The 20,337-nt window shown below is 38.1% G+C and overlaps 3 protein-coding genes across 5 annotated transcripts; 1 reads left to right on the top strand and 2 right to left on the bottom strand.

The window, feature by feature from the left end:
* The first annotated feature begins 812 nt into the window (after window positions 1-812).
* Window positions 813-5,071, top strand: enoph1 (enolase-phosphatase 1). The gene is made up of 6 exons (XM_027010322.2): window positions 813-1,048; window positions 1,165-1,266; window positions 1,807-2,009; window positions 2,214-2,346; window positions 2,426-2,549; window positions 3,561-5,071. The coding sequence occupies exons 1-6, from the start codon at window positions 965-967 to the stop codon at window positions 3,698-3,700; spliced, it is 786 nt and encodes a 261-aa protein (XP_026866123.2). The 5' UTR covers window positions 813-964; the 3' UTR covers window positions 3,701-5,071.
* tmem150c (transmembrane protein 150C) lies at window positions 4,608-8,782 on the bottom strand. Of its 3 annotated transcripts, none has more exons than XM_027010325.2 (9): window positions 8,312-8,782; window positions 7,442-7,493; window positions 7,185-7,278; window positions 7,028-7,081; window positions 6,906-6,938; window positions 6,755-6,822; window positions 6,223-6,350; window positions 5,920-6,097; window positions 4,608-5,414 (listed from the first exon to the last, which is right to left on the bottom strand). In XM_027010325.2, the coding sequence occupies exons 3-9, from the start codon at window positions 7,256-7,258 to the stop codon at window positions 5,206-5,208; spliced, it is 744 nt and encodes a 247-aa protein (XP_026866126.1). In that variant the 5' UTR covers window positions 7,259-7,278; window positions 7,442-7,493; window positions 8,312-8,782; the 3' UTR covers window positions 4,608-5,205. The 3 variants fall into 3 exon arrangements, with proteins under 3 accessions (XP_026866126.1, XP_026866125.1, XP_026866127.1); XM_027010324.2 differs by having other exon boundaries at window positions 8,337-8,782; XM_027010326.2 differs by lacking the exon at window positions 7,028-7,081 and having other exon boundaries at window positions 8,337-8,782.
* A 519-nt stretch (window positions 8,783-9,301) lies between these two features.
* Window positions 9,302-20,302, bottom strand: LOC113577617 (stearoyl-CoA desaturase 5). Its single transcript, XM_027010369.2, has 5 exons — window positions 19,905-20,302; window positions 18,530-18,660; window positions 17,238-17,443; window positions 16,774-17,006; window positions 9,302-12,431 (listed from the first exon to the last, which is right to left on the bottom strand). Exons 1-5 carry the CDS (start codon window positions 20,125-20,127, stop codon window positions 12,241-12,243), a joined length of 984 nt encoding a protein of 327 aa, XP_026866170.1. The 5' UTR covers window positions 20,128-20,302; the 3' UTR covers window positions 9,302-12,240.
* Window positions 20,303-20,337: the final 35 nt, after the last annotated feature.

The raw sequence follows: 20,337 nt of genomic DNA, 5'->3' as shown, positions 1-20,337 counted from the left end.
ATAAAAAGTATTGCATCGTGTGTCATTGAGAAAATTAAAGTATTTTTCTAAGCGTTACTCAGTGCTTGTATGGTGTGTGCATTACTAAATCTTTCATTGTGACTGGCGTTTTGGTTTCTTCAAGCAAAAGTATATGCCATTTTCTGGCATACATTATTGTCTTACCTTCCTCATACGAGGTTACATATGTGGGAATTTGCAATAAAACATTCTTATTTAAATACATTTATGTAATTAATAGACAACATGCTTTCTGATAGTAGCAGAACGAGAAAAGAAAGTGCGTCGGCGTATTTTACCTAGTCTACGTAAAGAGCGCGTGCCTGTGAACAGAAATTGTGAATTAGCGCCCTTTACGGGCCCGCATATAGTCTGCGTAACGTAGTTGCACCTTCGAAGCACACAACAATAGCTCTGTGTTGCCAGGTTGTACAGAGTATCCAGAGAATTTATGTCCAGTTTATTTTTGAACTGTATATTTTCTATGTTATTATGAGAGAAAAGTGTAATCAAATTGAAAATGTAAAACGTAATTTGAAACCGCACTATTCCTTACACACATTAGTGTAATTGAATGTAATAGTGTAATAGAGAATGTAATAGTGGTCTTCTGTAATGGTAAAATTTTGGGTGTGATAAATAAACGTATAGAAAAACAAGATGTTTTCGTCGTCTTATTTTGTGTCCTGTATTACCAAACAACTTTGACCTGAATACCGAGTATCACATGAATGGGCACGTCAACGCAGTGAATTAGCAAAACCTCACGGAAGACTTTTGTTGAGATTATCTGGCAACCCGTTGACTGAGCCATGTGTTAGCTAGTGCAGTGCTAACTGTCTGCTGTGAAATTACTGGGACTTTTTTGCATAAACAATTTTTCCTTCCTAGTAATAAACATTTTGGCGTGCAATTTTTCAGCAGGAAGCCGTTGTGTCGAATCTGGCGTTCACCATATGGAAAAATGGTAACGATTACAATTCCAGAAAACGTTAGCGTCTTTCTGTTAGATATTGAAGGAACCACAACCCCTATCACTTTCGTAAAGGTAAGAGTTGGTTTGATAAAACTGCTGTCAGATTTCAAACGTCAAAATGGCTATTGCTTAACTGTAAGGAAAATCACTTGATTAGCTAATGTTGAACACTTTTGTTTTGCACACAGGATATTTTATTTCCATACATCAAAGAACACCTAGAAGACTACCTATCTGCACACTGGGAGGAGGATGAGTGCAAACAGGATGTGCATCTCCTAAAGAAACAGGTCATTTGGAGAAGTGTTTTATGAAGAAGTTTCGCGTAGGGATATAGAGCATGCGGTGTCAGACGTACTGTTCCTTGTTATTGGCTTATGGACTTGGTTTATTGCTTCTGCAAATTTTGCCAATATATCACAAACAGCACTTTGTTAAATTGGCCAGAATAACACATGGTCAAATACATGTGAATTGGGGATTAATGATTTTTGTAGGTGCTTACATAATGTAAGATTACCCTGATTAAAAGCTTTTGACATAAGAAATGTGGTCATAGCAAGACACATTTAAACACACACCTTTGCAGATACGCTTGCATATGAATAAAAACTTAAATCTATAAACAACCTGTTCACACACAGTAAGCCATCTTCTTTCTTCAAACCATCAACTCTATCAGAGTGGCTTTACAATCATGATGATGATGATGATGATGATGATTATTATTATTATTATTATTATTATTATCCAGACATTAGGTTATGCTCTCGTAGTTCATGTTATGTATATGAGTTACAGGTCACTTTGTGTCCTTGCACTGGTCTCAGGCTGAGGAAGACTTAAAGCAGAATAGAGCATGCCCAGTTCATGCCGTGGACCAGACAGTGCACACGGATGAGGAGAAGGCTATCCGTGAGGTGGTGGATAACGTTCTCTGGCAGATGGCTGCAGAGAGGAAGACCACTGCTCTCAAACAGCTGCAGGGCCACATGTGGAGAGCAGCCTATGCTACAGGGAGGCTCAAAGGCGAGTAAGTACAGAGGTTCTAGTTCTTTTAACACCAGTACACGTGGAAAAAAAGGACATGAACTTGTACTGAAATCTTGTGCAGACATTACTATGCAGTCTTTGTCCAGCTTCATATTTTGTGCATGTGGACCTGTGTAAAAGTCTTTTGACTTGCATGAGTAAAATAGCCATTCTTGCTCCTGTGTGTTCTTGTGTTGTATCACAGGGTATACCAAGATGTGGTTCCTGCTATTAGACAATGGAGGCGACATGGTCTCAAAGTCTACATTTACTCCTCTGGAAGCATAGAGGCTCAGAAGCTTTTGTTTGGTTATTCAGTTGAGGGAGATCTATTAGATGTAAGTTATAATTTCCTGTTTTTTCTATGCTGCTATGTGTTACATAAGGGTTTTAAGTTATGTCCAATGTCTCTTTCAGCTATTTGATGGTCACTTTGACACTACCATTGGTGCCAAAGTGGAGAGTAAAAGCTATGAAACAATTGCAGAGAGGATTGGCTGTTCACCAGAAGAAATTATGTTCTTAACAGATGTCACACGAGGTGGGTGTACATTAGCTTTAAATTACTAATGGTTTTACCAGTTTGTTGACTGTTTTTTCCCGGCTATATATTCAAATTTGTGCAGCATAAGCAATGCCACTTCAATGTTTTACACTAATAGTTAAGGACCTTAAAGGACAAGTTAATCCCAAATCACATCTCATACTTAGATGTGATTTGGAATTTTTCTAGTTGTCAAACAGTTTTTGTATCAATATATACAATTTCAGGATTTTTTCCTCCAGTTTTATTGGCAGATTTAAATTATAATGAGGAAAAAAATGGTGCATATATGTTTGCTAATTTACTTGAAAATAAGGTAAAGTAAAAGCAAAGATCTAGTTTTTGTCACAATGGTCAATGTATTTCTGTTATGATTTGGTCCATTTTATTCTTTGTGGTTCATGCTTTTATTTTGCTCGAGGCAGGACAACATCCTCCAGTTTTTTGGCTGTGCTGTTGGTGCAATTTCCTGTTTTAAAACGGGAAATTGAGTCAACGGAAAACATGGTGGTATTTATTTTACTTTTGTTAGTTAGCTTCTAAATTGATCAACTACATGAGGTGTGTTATTGCTGTTTGTGGAAATATGGCACAATGACACCATGTTCAAAGTGAACTACATCGGAATCTACCTCACGTTCATACTTTTTAGCAGTTATTTTTGTGAATAATGTTTACTTATCAGATACTACTCGGTAGGTGTGAACATGTCTTGGAAGTAGTCTCAAATACATAGATGTTATATAATTTAATTCTTCTAGCATCCAACACCATTTTGCCTACTAGATATTACACTGGCTGTTCATACTCCCATTATATGATTCTAGGAAAATACTCTACTACAAAATGGCTGCATTATCGTTACCCACTGTGCAGGCTCATAAGCAAGCTTGAGGGTGATGCCTGTTATTGCACTGATACACAAGCACATGGCTGAGTATTGCTTTACCCTTGTTATTGCACTAATACGTAAGCACATGGCTGAGCATTGCTCCACCCGTCTTGCAGAGGCAAAGGCAGCAGAAGATGCCGGCTTGAATGTAGGTGTGGTAGTGCGGCCAGGAAACATGGAGCTGACTGAGGAAGAGAGGAGCCATTACAGAATCATCATGACTTTTAGCCAGCTGGAATTCAGCGGGAGGGCTTGAAAGACAAGGCCAGAGCAGTGTTTGCCAGTGCTCCTCCAGCAAACTTTTTAGCGTGGGAAGTGTTGGGTGACATCGGATCACAAAGCTGTAGCTTATTACTTGTGCAAAGTCAAGATCTTATGCAACAAGTACCAAGTGCATCACTATTGTAGGGACTGGAAATCCAAATTTCTTTCTGCTTTTAAAAAATTGAAACAAAAAACATGTTGAAGTTAGTGTAGATCATTTTTTTTGGTGTGTGTTTAAAGTGCTGATGCTTAAATGTAATTTATATTGATAATATTGAAGGGGCAAATGAGTCTTATTTTCAAAACTTTTGGTTATTGTCATTGTTCATTTAAATTATAGTAATTGTACCTGTTACTCACTTCAGCATATATGCTTGAAAGTGTTATTCTGATGTACTGTTGTGTAAAGGTTTTAATTAGAGATGAGGACCATATGCAACACATCACAATTGCAACATCTACAGCCACCTATTCACCTATATTGTAACTTCTAGATGATACTAAAACAACACTTTGTAATCACGCATTACTTATCTTTAATCTGGAAGTTTGATTTACTTTAATAGTACAATACTAGACGATACATATACAAAATCTGTTATTGGTCCTCAAAGGTAAATGTTTCCACAAAATTGCACATAACCAGTTCTCACATAGAGGGAAGCTGAAGCAAATAGTCTTGTGAATGCATATTACCAACAAAGCCGTCATTAAGACTCAATGGATTGCAACAATAATACAACAATTCCTAACCTATGTGTTGGGTGTTATTACGAATGCATTGTGGAGTCACAGGTTAAGTTTCTTTTTTACAGGGAACTGAAATGGTGGCTGTGAGATTTTGCAGCACCTAAGTTAGGAAATCAGTCTGCTGTTTAAAAGAAGACACTAGTTAAGTCTTAGAGAGAGAGCAGCTTTAATGAAACAGAAAGTCTTACAGAGAGGAGCTTTAATGAAATGGTTCAAGATTTGTTTGATTTGGTGGAAATCTTACTGTTAATGATGATGTCAGATAGACCACATTTTTAATCTAGGTATAAAATGTGCCATTTGTAGAAAGAGGTCTGGTCAACACTGTAGATTTAAAAGTAAGATAATGTTTTAGACATACAAATTCAGTACAGATTAAAGAACCTACTTTACCATCTATACCATTGTTTATACCAAGTGTGCAGTCTTTTCAGTGCATTTACTTAAATTTGGACCTGATAAGTTGATATAAACTGTATTTGTCAGATAATAATAGGCTCATTTTCATTATAACATTTTCACACTATTTGGCACAGACATCTGACTCATTACCTATTGCACAGATATGGTTTCTTTTCAGCCATTGTGCTTTTTTTTTTGCTTTTTTTTTTTTTTAAACAAAGTACACATTTTTGTGATAAAAATCACATGCACAGCTCACTCTAGAGATTACATACAACAAACATGCATTACTGGTAATTGATGAAGAGGACTAAACCCTGTGCTAAAAACAGGAGTGAACAAGTCCTAAAGCTGATCTGATTGGTATTCTGAAACCTCAGAGAAGCTCTCAGACAGGCTTAGTGGAGGGTCCTGTTCATCACTGCACAGAATCTCAAAGTGGTAGTGGCGGAACTCTATTGCGAAGGTACCTAGGAAGGCCAGGAAGAACATGACCAGAGCCCACTGGGCCCGGGCAGCATGCATGTGCAGGCGCTGTGCCATTAGGGCAAAGTCTGTGGAACTGCGTTAAGGTCTGAACCTTGAAATGGTCAAAGCCCAGATCTCATACAGCAAGCAGTTGGGAGGAAATAATATTGTTCCTATTGAGTACTATGCATTTTATAAACTTCTGCTGTTAGATTGGGAGGAAATAATATTGATCCTATTGAGTACTATGCATTTTGTACACTTCTGCTTTTAGATCCTGTAGGTGGCATATAGGTACGCAATGCAACATACATTTACAGGATTCTTCATATAAAATTCACTAGTTGTATATACCTGAATGTGTGATACTAGGTATATATCCTGACAAGGCTGTCATAGACTGCTGTAAAGCATGTTGACTTTTTGATGCTATTGACTGGATTTCTACACAAATATTAAGCTTGGCCTTTGTATCCATGGTCTCCTCTGATCATTCCTTTTAATCTATTCAAATAACTAAAACTAACCTTCAGTTTTGTTTACACTACAACAAATACATAAGTGTGTGCATGCTGGCCATAGGTAGGATACAAAGCAGCATGCAGGATGTCACAGCACCAGATAAGAGAAAGCGGGGAATGCCTGCTCTCCTGCCTTCATTCCGCAAGTTGACCTTTAGGGTCATGAATGACTGGACCCAACAGAACAGTGTGCCTAAGCCAAAGGTCATAGAGGTGCCAATATTGTGGAGCTCCTCATCATTTGAGAGCTGGAAAACAGAAGAACAGAATGTATCACCCAAAGCATGTAAAGGCTATACATTCATAAAAACTAAATTCCCTGAAAATATAAACATAAACAGACAACACAAGTGTTTGGAAAGATGATCCATACCTGGAAATTCCCAACCAAAGTCATACCAAAGCAGGCCAGGGATAGAGCTACCAAACTGCCAATGTTGAGCCAGGGTTTGTGGACCCTTGGCTTCAACTGCAAGTATCTGAGGACACCAAGGATGAAACCTGTAAAAGTAATGAAGGGGTATAGAATAACATACTATATCTGAAAGCCAAATTTTGTCAAAGCCCTGTGTTCATTATGTACTGTATCAATAGCATGTACAGTAAAGCCATATAAAAGTCAAAACCTTTTAAAATTACAATATATCTTTTTTTTTTTTTTGCACTTCTGTGTAGTTTTACTGGTATGTATCACAGAATAACATTAAACCTTATAATTTTCTGTACACAATCACCATATCTTTAAAATACACCCTTGATGAAATTTAAAGCTTTTTATTTAGAACAATTACTTTTCATACATCTTTGTAGAACAAATACACTATATAAACACAGAAATACAAACAAACAAACAAAAAAGTAGAAATAGAAGCATAATAAATAAAACAACAGTTCATTAATCATACCCACGAAAGCTGCCATGTTCATGACTTGGCTAAAAACACAGCTGGCGGGTGGAGCATCTCCTGCAATGCTAAAAGGCACAAAATTCTAGGCTAGGTTTTGAAAGAAATTTAAATATAAATTAACAGTCACTAAAATGTCATTCGGTTATACCTGATGTATGGAGGGGACTTTGACACTGATCTTCTGTGGAAAAAAACATCCATTTGAAGCAGATGAATAATAATGTAACAAAGTGACAAAATATGTATATAAAAGGAGAACATCTGACTTACTTATATTCAGAGCTGAGTGGAGTGATTTTTTCATCTTCCACTGCTATGAAATACCTGTTTTAAACATTGTTTTCCCCATACATTACCATATCTGTGAGATACAGGCTATAAGGAATGAGAGACCAAACTCAAGTGAATGACAGGTTCAGGTACTTACACAACCCACAAGCCTGCAGCTGTAAAGAATGAAAACATCACTGGGAGAAACGTCCAAGGACTACACTTCCTCATGCCTCCTAATGAACTTTCCCCTGAAATACAGAACATAGACCTATAGGATTTTCTTTTTCCTCCTTATTTTTGATGGGGGGCATACATTCCTACAGTTCATACAGCCTAGTGCATGTTTTATTTAAATGTCAAATAAAAAAATAATTTTACATACATGCAAAAATAATCGGAGAAAACAAATACCTGACCAGCCTCAAGATACTAGAGGGTCCCCTGTGCTTAGGGTAGGCTCAACCTGGAAACACAAAGGAACTGGGTGTGTGAAAGTGTCTAAGCTTTTGCTATTTTAGTATTACGTCTTTGTAATACGCAGTTGTTGTATTGGGCTCGTAATTCACTTTGGGTAAATTAATTTAGATGTAAGAAACGTTTGCTTCTGTCACGAACTGACTGCAAAGCCACTACTGCTTGCAAAACATGTGAACAAATTCAGCACCAAAATACAGGACAGCTCCCGGGACTAAAATGAGCGGACTCTAGTTTACCAACAATATTTTTGCACATTAGTTGTCCCGATAGTGGTGAAACTTCTATTTTAAATGCCAGTTTTATTTCCAGTAGTCGTGGTAAATAACATAGCATATAAGTAAATAGCGTAGGATAGAGCGGGTTCCATTATAATCATTAAATTCTATTAGTAAGCTGATGTAAGCATCCCCTATTTAGATTTTAATCTATTCTTATTCATTCATGCACCAGAACCTTAATCGCGACAGCTTGCTTGCAATTCCGCAACTCCTAAAATAACATACGATAAAGCTAAAGCCTTGTTTGGGAGACTTACATTCCGACACAATTATATTTGTTGCAAAACAGTTTGCTAAAAAGATATTTAAATAGCATTCGATACTTAGAACATTAAAAGACGTAAATGCAACGACAACAATTAGCCCTCAATAATAGGCATTAATTTTTCAGTGGGTGGCCAAACATAAAGGACTTCTTGGGTAGGCTGCTCCGGATATTTCATTGTTTGCAATAGCTCATAAAATGGAGGCTAGCCTACGTGTCTGTCATATATTAATCCATTTTCTATCTAGAAAGGTTACTTACTGAACAGTTATCTTAGAAACTGTACCTCGCAAGCTGTCCAGTTTTCTTTGCTCGTACTCTCCTCATGAAGACGTTTTCTCCTTGTAGTATCATACACTTGCTACACCCTGTTGAAAAAACACCCGTCGTGGCAGATTTTGGCAATGGCTAGATGGAGGTTCCCGAATGTGTGGACCACGGGGGAAAATCCCGACTTGTTATAGCGTCAGTGGTATTCGGATTAGCACATAGCCAACATGACTGGGCCCATTTAGTTTTAAACAGGGAGCAGTGGGGATTTAAGTAAAGAATTGTATACTTTCTGTGGCCACAGGGAGAAGAATTAGGCTGCAAAGGACATGAAAAGTACCATAAAAGTGAACTTTTTTCAGATCATCTTATAACATACATGATAATGAGTGTGAATTGTTGATAGGAATGGTGAACGATGATCTTCGTTGTTCAAGGATGGTATACAGCATAAAAGGAGTTAATGCGCTGTTGTCCAGCGATGGACAGGAAGTGCAACGGCCTCATTCAGGCTACATACCGACTTGACAGTTGGTTATAGTGATTGCGTGTGCTTGGGAAACTGCGCTACAGGTAGGCCTACGTTTGAACAATTATCGATTTGTAAGTAAGTTCAAGTAAGATGAAAGAGAAGTAAATTCCCATGCCCAATAGTTTTTTTGTTTTGTTTTGATGAGCACGCTGTTATGCGTCCTGTCTCACCTCATCCCAAACAAATTTTGGCTATGGTTACTGGTGGTGGGTTTTTGTTTTCTCATCTTAGGTCTGGCTAGGCTTAGGCCATCCCACTTTACAAAACATCCTGTGAGATTTGTATTGGTTCCGAATAAGGGCAGTAAGTAATCTAAATAAAATGATATAAATAAAAATATATTAATGATATTCAATAAAACTCACACACTCTCTCTCTCTCTCTGTGGCACTCATTTGTTTGTACATTTGTTGCATATATAGGATTCATTACAATAAAAGAAAAACAGATAGTAGCACTGATGTTTATTGAACACTTATTAAACTAAGATAACTCCACAAATAACAATTTCTGTGCAATAAATTGCTACTTATTTTTAAACAGCATCTATTCATTGAGTGTTTACTTACTGAATATAGAAATGGATAAACATTTAGTTTTGTAACAATGATGCATTTATCAGTGAATAGATGTAGTATTGTGGACCATCCTGTATTTAGATGATCTCACGCCCTGAAAATTCATGGGTTGATCATTGCTCTCCATGAACATGGCCTTAACTATTACCCTTTGACATGCTAAAGAATATTTATAACTAGTCCAATTCATGAAGATTTATACATTGAATACATCTCTAATTAAGATGAAGCATGTGTGATGTTGAATCATAAAATCACAACAGCTAGCACAGAATCACAGAACAGAACATTTAAGTAAAATCAACAATAAAGTATGTGTAATAACTTTTGCAAGTTGCTCTGGATAAAAGTCTGCTAAATGCCATAAATGTAAATGTATAATAATAATAAGCCACCTTTCCAATAATTTTTATAATCATTGTAATAGGCTCTACTATTGGTTATTTTAAATAATAATTTTATAATTTTTTCAAATCATTTTTATCAAATGTGATTAGAGCAGAATTTAGTCAAAGAAAGTCTAGTTCATTTGTTTAACATTTAAACAATTAATTAATTGTATATAAACCCTGTCTAAGCATGATCTACAATTGCTTTCCTGGAAGGTCCTAATTTTTAAAAGTATAATTTTTTTCAGCAATTTTTTAAAACCATGACTTTGTCTCCTGACTTTTGAGACTGAGACCAAAATCTCTTTTCTAATATTCCTCCCCACAAAGACCTAAGCCAGTACCTTTAAATATTCCCTTTCAGTGTGACATCTGCCTCAGTCTCCTGGTACACAATAATGCTGTATCTTATATGACTGCACTCATCAAGACAGTTCACTACCTGGGTCTGTGATCAAGCTGTACTATCTGACTGAACAGCCAAAGCATGCTGGGCTCTAATGAGAAAACCCTGTGGACCTAGTTGAGAACACCTCCTCAACTCAGAGCTTGCAGCATGTATGAACAAAACTACACTGATTCAAGAGGAGGTGCCAGATTGGGACTGCTGATTATTGATCATATTTGATCCATGGAAAAGATTTGAGCCATTGTTTGCACATGCACATGGTAATTCCAGTGTCACAATCAGCATGTTCCAAATTCATGAGAAATCAGTAAAGTCATAAAGTGGATTTTGATCATAGTAACCTTGCTGGTATGTATAGGGGAGCGTCATAACAAATGGCACTATATGGCATGGTTTTCCTGATCTAGCGTCTATGCAGACATGACCAGTGGGATCACTGCCAAGCAACCTCAGGCTGCAAGGGGTCTTGGAACACAGGAACCAATATGCGTGGACAATCTATGTATAATGCATGTATAATTTAGATACACACTTCAGCCAGAGATGCTATCTTTAGTCATTTTCTCTTGAGTTCTATTACTACTGTACTACTATGAGTTGAGTATTTTCTAGTCATGTGTATGTGTTTTTGTATTTGTGCACATCCATCCAGGGTTGCGATTGAGTTTTCTGTGGCCTTTCAGAACCATGATCAGTCCCTGCCCAGAATAAGTTTACTCTTAGACTAAGTTACATTATAATGAGAGTTTAGCTGAACATTTTTATAGGCTAGGATTTCTGGTGGATGATCATCTAAAGTGTGGTCAATATATTTACCTATGTAGCAATTAAAGTATTAAACAAATGCAGGAAAAAGCATGTTACAGACAGAAGTAGTTACATGCGCTTACACACACAGAGCAACAAGGATATTACCATACATTACCGTACATTAATGCATTTATGAGCATCTACACATTAAACACGATTACTCATTGAGACATTCTATAATCTGCTCATTTAAACAAGATACTCCTTTTCAAAGTCTCAGTTTTATATGCGGCCAGAGTAAGAACTGATGCTAATGCAAACCAATCTTTTCTGTTCACGTCTTTCAACTTCAATTGTCTGCTAGAAATCCTAATTGCAAAATGACCAAGCTAATACAATTTAGGTATAAAAATGGCTGCCATGGACTTAGATGCATATTTTTTCTTGCCCTTCTACAACATATGAGCTGCCCTTGTGGAATTAATCATTTACACATCAATTATTAATTTGTAATATTACAAACAGAAGAGAGTGAAATTCCGTTTATAGAATTTTAGGTGATCTTTTACCATGGTACTTTGCACCTTGAGGATAAATGCATGATATATAATCGCTCACTGTATGAATGTGAGCTCAACTAAAGTGCAAATTAACTAGTTATCATTGGGATTAATCTGGCAAAGTACTGTGAAAAAGCGTGAGTAACATGGCCAGTCTTTAAAGTGCTCAGTTTTGGAGATTTAAATCACAAAAGCAGCAAATTTAAGGCAAGCCCTCCACAGGGCAGATCAATTGTAGTGAAATATTTCACTTCTTAGGGTATTATTGGGCCAAACTAAAGTTTTCTTTTTGATTTTTCAAAGTTTTAAAAGTGCCCTACCTAAGAATGCTACAAATTATGGTGATTCTTTAAAAAAAAAAAAAAAAAAAAAAAAGTTACACTGATTGCTTAACCCAGAAACATACACACTGGCCACCACTGAATTATTAATGACAGGCAACAATATTTGCAAACAATAAAATTCTACTGTGCAGCAAAATAGATACCCAAACTTGTGTGCCTATATCTAAACTTGTCTGTCTAAATCATACTGGTCAGCCTGTTTAACAAAGTGCTAATAACATTATGCAAAAAACAGAATTCAAGAAGATTTAAATAGAGTACACACTGAACCTGACGGCTCTCGCCATCCCCTTTCCACTCTCATGTACATTGCCTTCTTAAGTTGATGAGCAGCAGGGAGAGGTGTATGACTGGTTCCTCACGCGCTCCCATCACCTGTCCTTAGCTTCCGTGCCTTGATCATCTCTGGTGTGGCTTTCTTGCGACTGCCAGCGAGGCCAAGCCAGCACATGAGATCGATGAAGCAGGTGGTGGGGTTTAAACGGAGGCCAAACTCGCTCGCTGAGTAGTCAAAAGGAAAAGTGTGATGGAAGTTGTGGAAACCTTCACCTGTGAGACAAAATAAATCATTTATACAGAAATGAACACAAAGATTTTAGATTTGTGGTCTATTTCTATAATATGGCATAATGAGGTCTATAATATAGCATAATATAGCATAATGGTGAGAGCTGTCTTTCTTTCCTCTCAAAAGCCCTCGAACGAGTAGTTTACAATCAATTGTCTCTTTTCCTCACCCAGAACCAGCTGCATGATCCCAATCAGTTTGGCTACAAACCAGCACATTCTACAGAAACAGCTCTCATAGCAGTGACGGAGAAACTTCATGCTGTTAAAGCTGCCAATCTGTCATCTGTTTTGATTCTTCTAGACCTTTTAGCAGCCTTTGAAACAGTGAACCACAACATTGTTCTCTCTGTTATCTCCAGGCTTGGTGTGACTGGCTCTGCATGGAGATGGTTTTAGTCCTATCTGGAGGGACGGTCCTATCAGGTGACATGGAGAGGATCCACTTCCAAACCATGAAGACGCTCCACTGGTGTTCCACAGGGCTCAGTATTAGGCCCCCTTCTCTTCTCTTTGTATACTCATTCTCTTGATGATGTAATATCTTCTCATGGTTTCTCCTACCACTGCTATGCCAATGACACTCAATTATTTCTTTCTTTCTTTCCCATCCTCTGACACACAGGTCTCCAGACGTATCTCAGCATGCTTGACTGACATTGCGCCATGGATGACAGCCCACCACTTGAACGTCAACCCCAGTAAAACTGAGCTTCTGTACATCCTAGGTACTCCCAACCTTTACCATGACATCACAGTTTCCTTCAAGAACTTCCTGGTATCACCATCCAAAGCTGCCCGTAGCCTGGACATAACTTTGGACAACTAGTTGTCATTCTCAATGCATGTTTCAAATCTAACCTGGTCTTGCAGATTTCTCCTTTGTAACATACCAAGAATTTGGCCCTTTCTCTTGCAGGAAGCAACCCAGGTTCTTGTGCAGTCTCTTGAGATCTCAAAGCTAGGCTACTGCAACTCACCACTTGCTGGTCTTCCTCTAAGAGCCAACAAACCTCTACAATTTGTCCAGAATGCAGCAGCACGACTGGTCTTCAATCTTCCAAAGTTCACACATTACTTTGCTGGTCAGAGTACATCAGATTTAAAACCTTGATGCTTGCCTAAAATTGGACCAGCCCCTTCATACACGAGGTCAATGGTAAAAGCCTGATCTGTACCTCGAAGTACTTCGAACCTCAAGTATGGGTCGGCTTGAAATACCATGCTTCAGTTCTCATGGAAGACAAGCATCGAGACTATTTTCTGTCCTGGCTCCAAGATGGTGGAATGAACTCCCACTTGCTGTCTGGACAGCAAAGTCCCTTGTAATCTTCAAACGTAGACTGCAGACCCATCTATTTGTGGAATATTTAAATGACAACTGACCCTGCTCCTATATTAACTGACTAAATTAGTACTTATTGTAGGGTATTGTTTATTACACTGATGTTGTTTAACAAACTCTAGCACGTATTGTTTATTACACTTATCAATGTTTAAAATAGACCTTATGTATTGGTACTTCTAGGCATCAGCAATGATCCCTGTATTTCTAGTGTTCTAGATCATTGGTATATTGGACTCTAACCTGTTGTACTGGCTGAGATGTCTTCTATGAGTAAATGACAAAGCACTTTTTAAGTCGATCTGGATAAGAGCGTCTGCTAAATGCTGTAAATGTAAATGTAATGGAAGGCTCCTCCCCCCACAAGTCACGTGGTATGGCCCGCCGCGTACAGGGGATTCACATTTGTGAACCACCCCCCCCCCCCCAATTGCATACACCTACACAGGGTTTACTGCTGAATGTTTCTCTATCTATTTAAACCCCTGTCACTGTGTGCATCCCTGTTGGTCATTGTTGCGACGTGTGCTAATTCTGAGCTCTGTAGCCGTAATGTTAGTTTATGCAGTCACGTGTTAATGTGCATGTGTTTATTGTTTAATGTTAAGTGTACAGTCATGTTTAATGTAAGTGTTGTGTGAATGCCACCTGTGCCGTATGTGTTTAATGTTAATAAACATCTTGCACTGTCGAGGAAGTCTGTGTGTCCTGCCCCATGCCATGCGGCATTTGGGCCAGCTACGTTACAGTAAACGTAAATGTAAAAATACAGTCAAGGCCAAAGGTTTTGAGACTAGCACAAATTCTGGTTTTCACAAAGTTGCTGCTGCCAAAAATTACTGTATTCCAGCCATTGCATTTCAGCCCTGCCAGGAAATGGCCTGCTAACATAATTTCAGTGATCTTCTCATTAGCTCAGGAGACATTGGGAATGAGGACAGGTCAGCTGATATCACTCTGTCATGCTGATTAGAAGAGCAGACAGGTTACTTTAAAAGGGTGGTGGTGCTTGAAGTTTTCTTCTCTTAACCATGTTTACCTCCAAGGAAACATATGCAGTCATCATTGCATTGCATCAAAAGGGCTTCACAGGCTGCTTGAAAGAGCACCTAAATCAACAATTTATCGAATCATCAAGAACTTCATGGAGAGAGGTTCAATTGCAGTGAAGAAGGCTTCAGGGTGCCCAAGAAAGTCAAGCAATTGCCAGGACCTTCTCAAAAGAGGATGCTGCTATGGGATTGGGTTACCACCAGTGCAGAGCTTGCACAGAAATGGCGGAAGGCAGGTATGAGTGCATCTGCACACACAGTGACGCCAAGGCTTTTGGAGGATGGCTTGGTGTCAAGAAGGGCAGCAAAGAAGCCACTTCTCTCCAAGAAAAACATCAAGCACAGACTGACATTATGCAGGAAGTATATGGATTGGACTGCAGAGGACTGAGGTAAAGTTATTTTCTCTGATGCAGCCCCCTCAGACTGTTTGGGACATCTGGACAAACGATTGTCCAGAGAAGAAAAGGTGAGCGTTACATGAGTCCCGTGTCATGCCAACAGTGAGGCATCCTGAGACCATTAATGTTTTGGGTTTCTTCTTATCCAAGGGAGTGGGTTTGCTCAAAATTTTGCCTAAGAACACTACCATGAATAAGGAATGGTATCAAAACATCCTCCAAGACCAACTTGTCCCAATGATCTGCGAGCAATTTGGTGATGAACAATGCTTTTTCCAGCATGATGGAGCACCATGTTACAAAGCAAAAGTGATAACCAAGTGGCTTGGTAAACAAAACATTGAAATTTTGGGTCCCAGATCTCAATTGAGAACCTGTGTTCAAGCCTCAAAAAGAGGGTGGACAAACAAAAAAACAGAAACTGTGATCAACTCCAAGCACTGATTAGGCAAGAATGGATTGCCATCAGTCAAGATTTTGCCCAGAAGCTGATATCCAACATGCCAAGGTGAATTGCAGAAGTCTTAAAAAAGAAGGGTCAACACTATAAATATTAAGACTTTGCTTATTGGATGTATTTGGCAATAAAATGTAAAAAAAACAACAACAACAAAAAAAAAAAAAACAAAACAAAACAAAACAACCAAACCTTATTAAATGCTTATAACTGTACTTCACTATACCATATAAACATCTGACAAAAGGATCTAAAAAAAAAAAAAAAGGCAGTAAACTTTGTGAAAACCAAAATTTGTGTCAGTCTCAAAACTTTTGGCCACAACTGTACAGCATACAGTATTGACTGATTATGCAGAGGAGGGAGGTCTTTTGATTTATAAACAGCATCATGCAGAAAGAAGGAAAACATGCAACACAATGAACACTATATAAGCATACAACAATAAAAACATAGTGTGGGTGTAAGAGTTATCCAGTCATATGGATAACAATAGGTGACTTACATATCTACAAATCTCACTATGCTTTAGATGTCCAACAGGTTTGGGTGGACACTGGACATTGCCAAAGGTAAGAAATAAAACCACAACCATTTCTTCCCTTGCAAACATTATAGATGTGGCACTCGCATCTTACCTAGTGAGCCTGTACTTGCCTGTCTACACCGAATTCGACAAAATTAAATGTAAAAACACAACAGGCAGTTAAATTTTTTTAAAAGAATAACTTACAATGCACTACAACTTCAAACCAGTTGTATTAAATCTAAACGGTATTATCCACCCTCCAGCAGAAACATCAATACTTTAGCAATAGCAACCAATATTAGCAGTAGCATTAGAACCAGTAGCATTAGCACATTAGCAGCATCATGAACAACAAAGAAAGCTCCAGCTCTCTCCGCATCCTTCCCTTTTTCCATATGATTCTGCCAAATCAGTATAGCCTAATCCATAAGTGCAACTACTGGTATTAAATTATTGTAAGGTATTACCACAGTAAAAGAATGCACTATTACTGGGGGCAAACTATGCCAAAGTATAAGACTACTAGCTGGAAAAATGTACCAATAGCTCCAAGTGTAACAAATCGGTTTTCTCGTGGGTTGATGTTCCTGTCGTAGGGGCGATTTCCATACATATGGGCGGCGCTGTTGACTAGCCAGGCGACGTTGAGTGAAATGGTGTAACGCAAGATGGAAGCCAAGAAATAGGAATTCCATATGCTTTCGCCCCAGAAGTACCACGGCACCAGTGTAGGAAGCAGGAAGCACATCACCACTACTGAGGTTTTGTAGTATCTGGGTGAAAAACAATTCAACAGAGCATGAAAATCTCTTAGTTTCTTAGTGGCAAATGTACGTTGTCACCCTAATTTTAGCTCTTCGGGATAAAATTAATTAGGAATTGAATTTGTACTATTTTAGCATATTAACATTATTGTTCAAAAACCCATAATGATAATGCAATAACACAGGATCACACACCGAATGATTTTATGTATCTACAGACATACAGTATGGTGAACCTACTTCCTCTGGAATACAACAACAGGGTCAGCCAATAGGTCGCTGACATCCAGCCGCTTGCCCTTCTCAATGACGTCCTTGTGTTTACGCACAAACAGCCATCCTATGTGTGCAAAGAAGAAGCCTCGCACTGCATTGTGAGGGTCAGCATCTGTCTCAGAGTACTTGTGATGGGCCCTGTGATCTCTGGACCATTCAAAGATATCATTCTGGAAAAAAGATTCATTGAATACAAAGAAATGTCTTTATTAGTAGCATGTTGTAAAATTCTCTAATTTGAACTCATCTGGCTGCAAATAAAAACAGAATTATAAATATGATGACTGGCAGAATAAGTGTAAAATCATGGTAATCTCTTCTGGAACTTGAGACACTGTACATAAGGGATTATATAGGATGGGAGACAAAGTTATGGAATAGTTTAGGAGTTATGAAAGTAAGTCTTTACTCTCAAAGGACTGTCTAATGGTACATGTACTTAAGAGACTTTTCTTTCAGGTAGTAGTATTAAACCAAACATTCAAATTGTATTACATTCTCTGAGGTCTTACTTGGGAAAACCTGTGGTCCAAAAGTTGTCAGAATTTTAATTATCTTTTTAACATTTTTATCTAAAATTTTATTTAACTTGAACACATTTACTGTTACTGAACTTTTCTTTTGGCCATTACTACAATTTGAAGACATCTGCAAATCTAGCTCTGTAAATGGGACAACCATGCAAAGCCAAAAGATGTTAAGGACTGCACTGGTAGATCAGAAAGGAATAAATGAAAATGTAATTAATCGTTAATGAACACATACCCACCCATAGTTGAACAAACTACCATTCACCAATGGATAAGCCCCAGAACACTAAAAAATACCATTCCTGGTGGACTTATTGTGGCAACTCTTCGTCAAATGATATAAGATGTGGGAGATTAATGAGGCAATGAAGGCCAGATAAACTCTAAGCATATGGGTCCCCTAGTATGCACCAGGGTGTTCTAGAATGTTGTCTAGACTTACTCAGAAAAAGTTCAACATAAGAAATGTGTAGAACATCCCATTATACATAATGTAAGACTCAGCACATTCCATACTACTACACCTGCTTCAGTTTGCTGTGGGTTTATACAGAGTTCTCAAAGCCTAGGACAGCATTTTTAAAGGTTCAGGCTTTCTTAGTGACATCACATTTTTTTCTCATTTCTGTCATATGAACAGTGTATACAACAGGTGTTTCTTCCAGTTTATTGTCTCATAAGAGCTACCACTACTGTGAATGGATAAATCCCAGTACAACTCCTCACCTGGAAGGCCATGGAGTTGGCAGCTGCCAGGAAAATCCTCAAAGGCAGTTTGGCTTTGTAAGACCTGTGGCTCCATAAGCGATGGGCTCCAGCTGTAACCCCAAGGGCTGTGACAATGAAGCACATGTATGCTGCAAGAAAAAAAAAAAGAAAGAAAGGAAGGAAAAAAAAGAAGCGAAACACACTGGATTAGGTAAATGATACACTATGCCACAGACAGACATGCCAACACAAAGCACATCTGGTAATTATTGTAGCTTTGATGAAGAGGCATGAAGCAGCAGTACAGATAACCAAACTAGCTTGTGTTCCCCTAGCTTGTGTGTAAGGTCAATTTATGAGCACTGGATAAATATTTTGTCATCAATGTCCTCTTTCTTGGGCTAACAAGCCTGCTACTGACCATGCCAGAGACAGGAAACACAGACAAAGTTCAATCTGCCTATATACCATACTATGAAATAAAAGAGAGTGTGTGTGTGTGTGTGTGTGTGTGGGGGGGGGGGTGACTTGCTATGTCTATGCAAGGTCTATGTTTCCATAGAAACTAGACTCTTGCTATTTTTTCAAGTCCTCTAATATAGGAATCAGTAACAGCACAGATGCATGCACATCCTCCCAAGCACACACCTGATGATTCTAACAATGACTATGTTAACTTCTACTCTGGAGTATTACCCTTCATTACAATTATTTTCTAGCTCCAAGACAAAGATACTAATGGTTCTAAAATATACAATCATCAGAAGTGCATCTACTTTATTTATCAGGGTAGCAGAGCAGTTCAGAAAGGAAGATAATTAATGAACAAAATACATAATCCTACCCAAACAATAGGTGGAAAAACTTAAAACATACAAATTATATAGTGTTTGAAAAAGAACGATGTAACTACACATACCTTTTAATAACCTAAATTCATAACAGCCTATACTTGCATTTCTAATCACTGAAAATATGGGAGCAGTCTAAAAACGTAATTTTCTATAGTGCAATAATTTCATTTGAACTGCTGTGAAAGCAAACATTATTTCCCTACTTAATTTACAACCAAGACCTAAATCCATTCCCTCACACCTTTTAAGAATAATGCGCAGACAGAATAATCTTTTATTTACTGATTTTCACCTAGGATACAGAGCCATGGCGATAAAAAATAAATTATTTAAGCAGTAGAAATAGGCCTGTTTACATGCGCATATGACATCATATGCTTTATTTTTGGATAACATTATTATTATTATTATTATTATTATTATTATTAAATTCTTGCCTCGCAATGAGAAAATACATTCCTGCTTGGTATCACTATATGTTACAAGCTATTGATACTTGGCCAGGCAATCCACGTTCTTTGTCTCATTCTCGGACTTACACCAAATCCAGGTAAACGGATGTGCCTTTGGGATCAAGATGATTGCGTAAAGTGCACCAGTATGGAGCAAAAACATAAGTATAACATTTCTCCAAACGATACACCGGTTACGGGACTTTTTAGCATCTTTGGACTTCGCCTCGGTTTCCTCATGGTTCTCGGCCCCTTCTGGTTCGTAGCGTCCAGCAACATTACAGCTCTCATTATCCGGAAAAGCAACCATCTCTTGGTAGGAAATCGTGTATCTACTAGTCTCCAAAAATTAAATCACAGAAATAAGCCAGTTTATATCCATACGAAAACCCGTTTCAATGTATACCACCAGCTAGCGTTTCGCTTCGGGAAATGAGGGAAGCAGTAGACGTTGAAGCCCCTACAGTTGCGAATGGAGACCTCTGCAGTGCCGCAGCCAATCGCACGTAGCTTTCGTAGC

This window comes from Electrophorus electricus, chromosome 17 (assembly GCF_013358815.1).
Source record: "Electrophorus electricus isolate fEleEle1 chromosome 17, fEleEle1.pri, whole genome shotgun sequence".
NCBI lineage: Eukaryota > Metazoa > Chordata > Actinopteri > Gymnotiformes > Gymnotidae > Electrophorus > Electrophorus electricus.
Note: the sequence above shows the minus strand (reverse complement) of the source record. Positions and strands in the feature narration are given on the sequence as shown.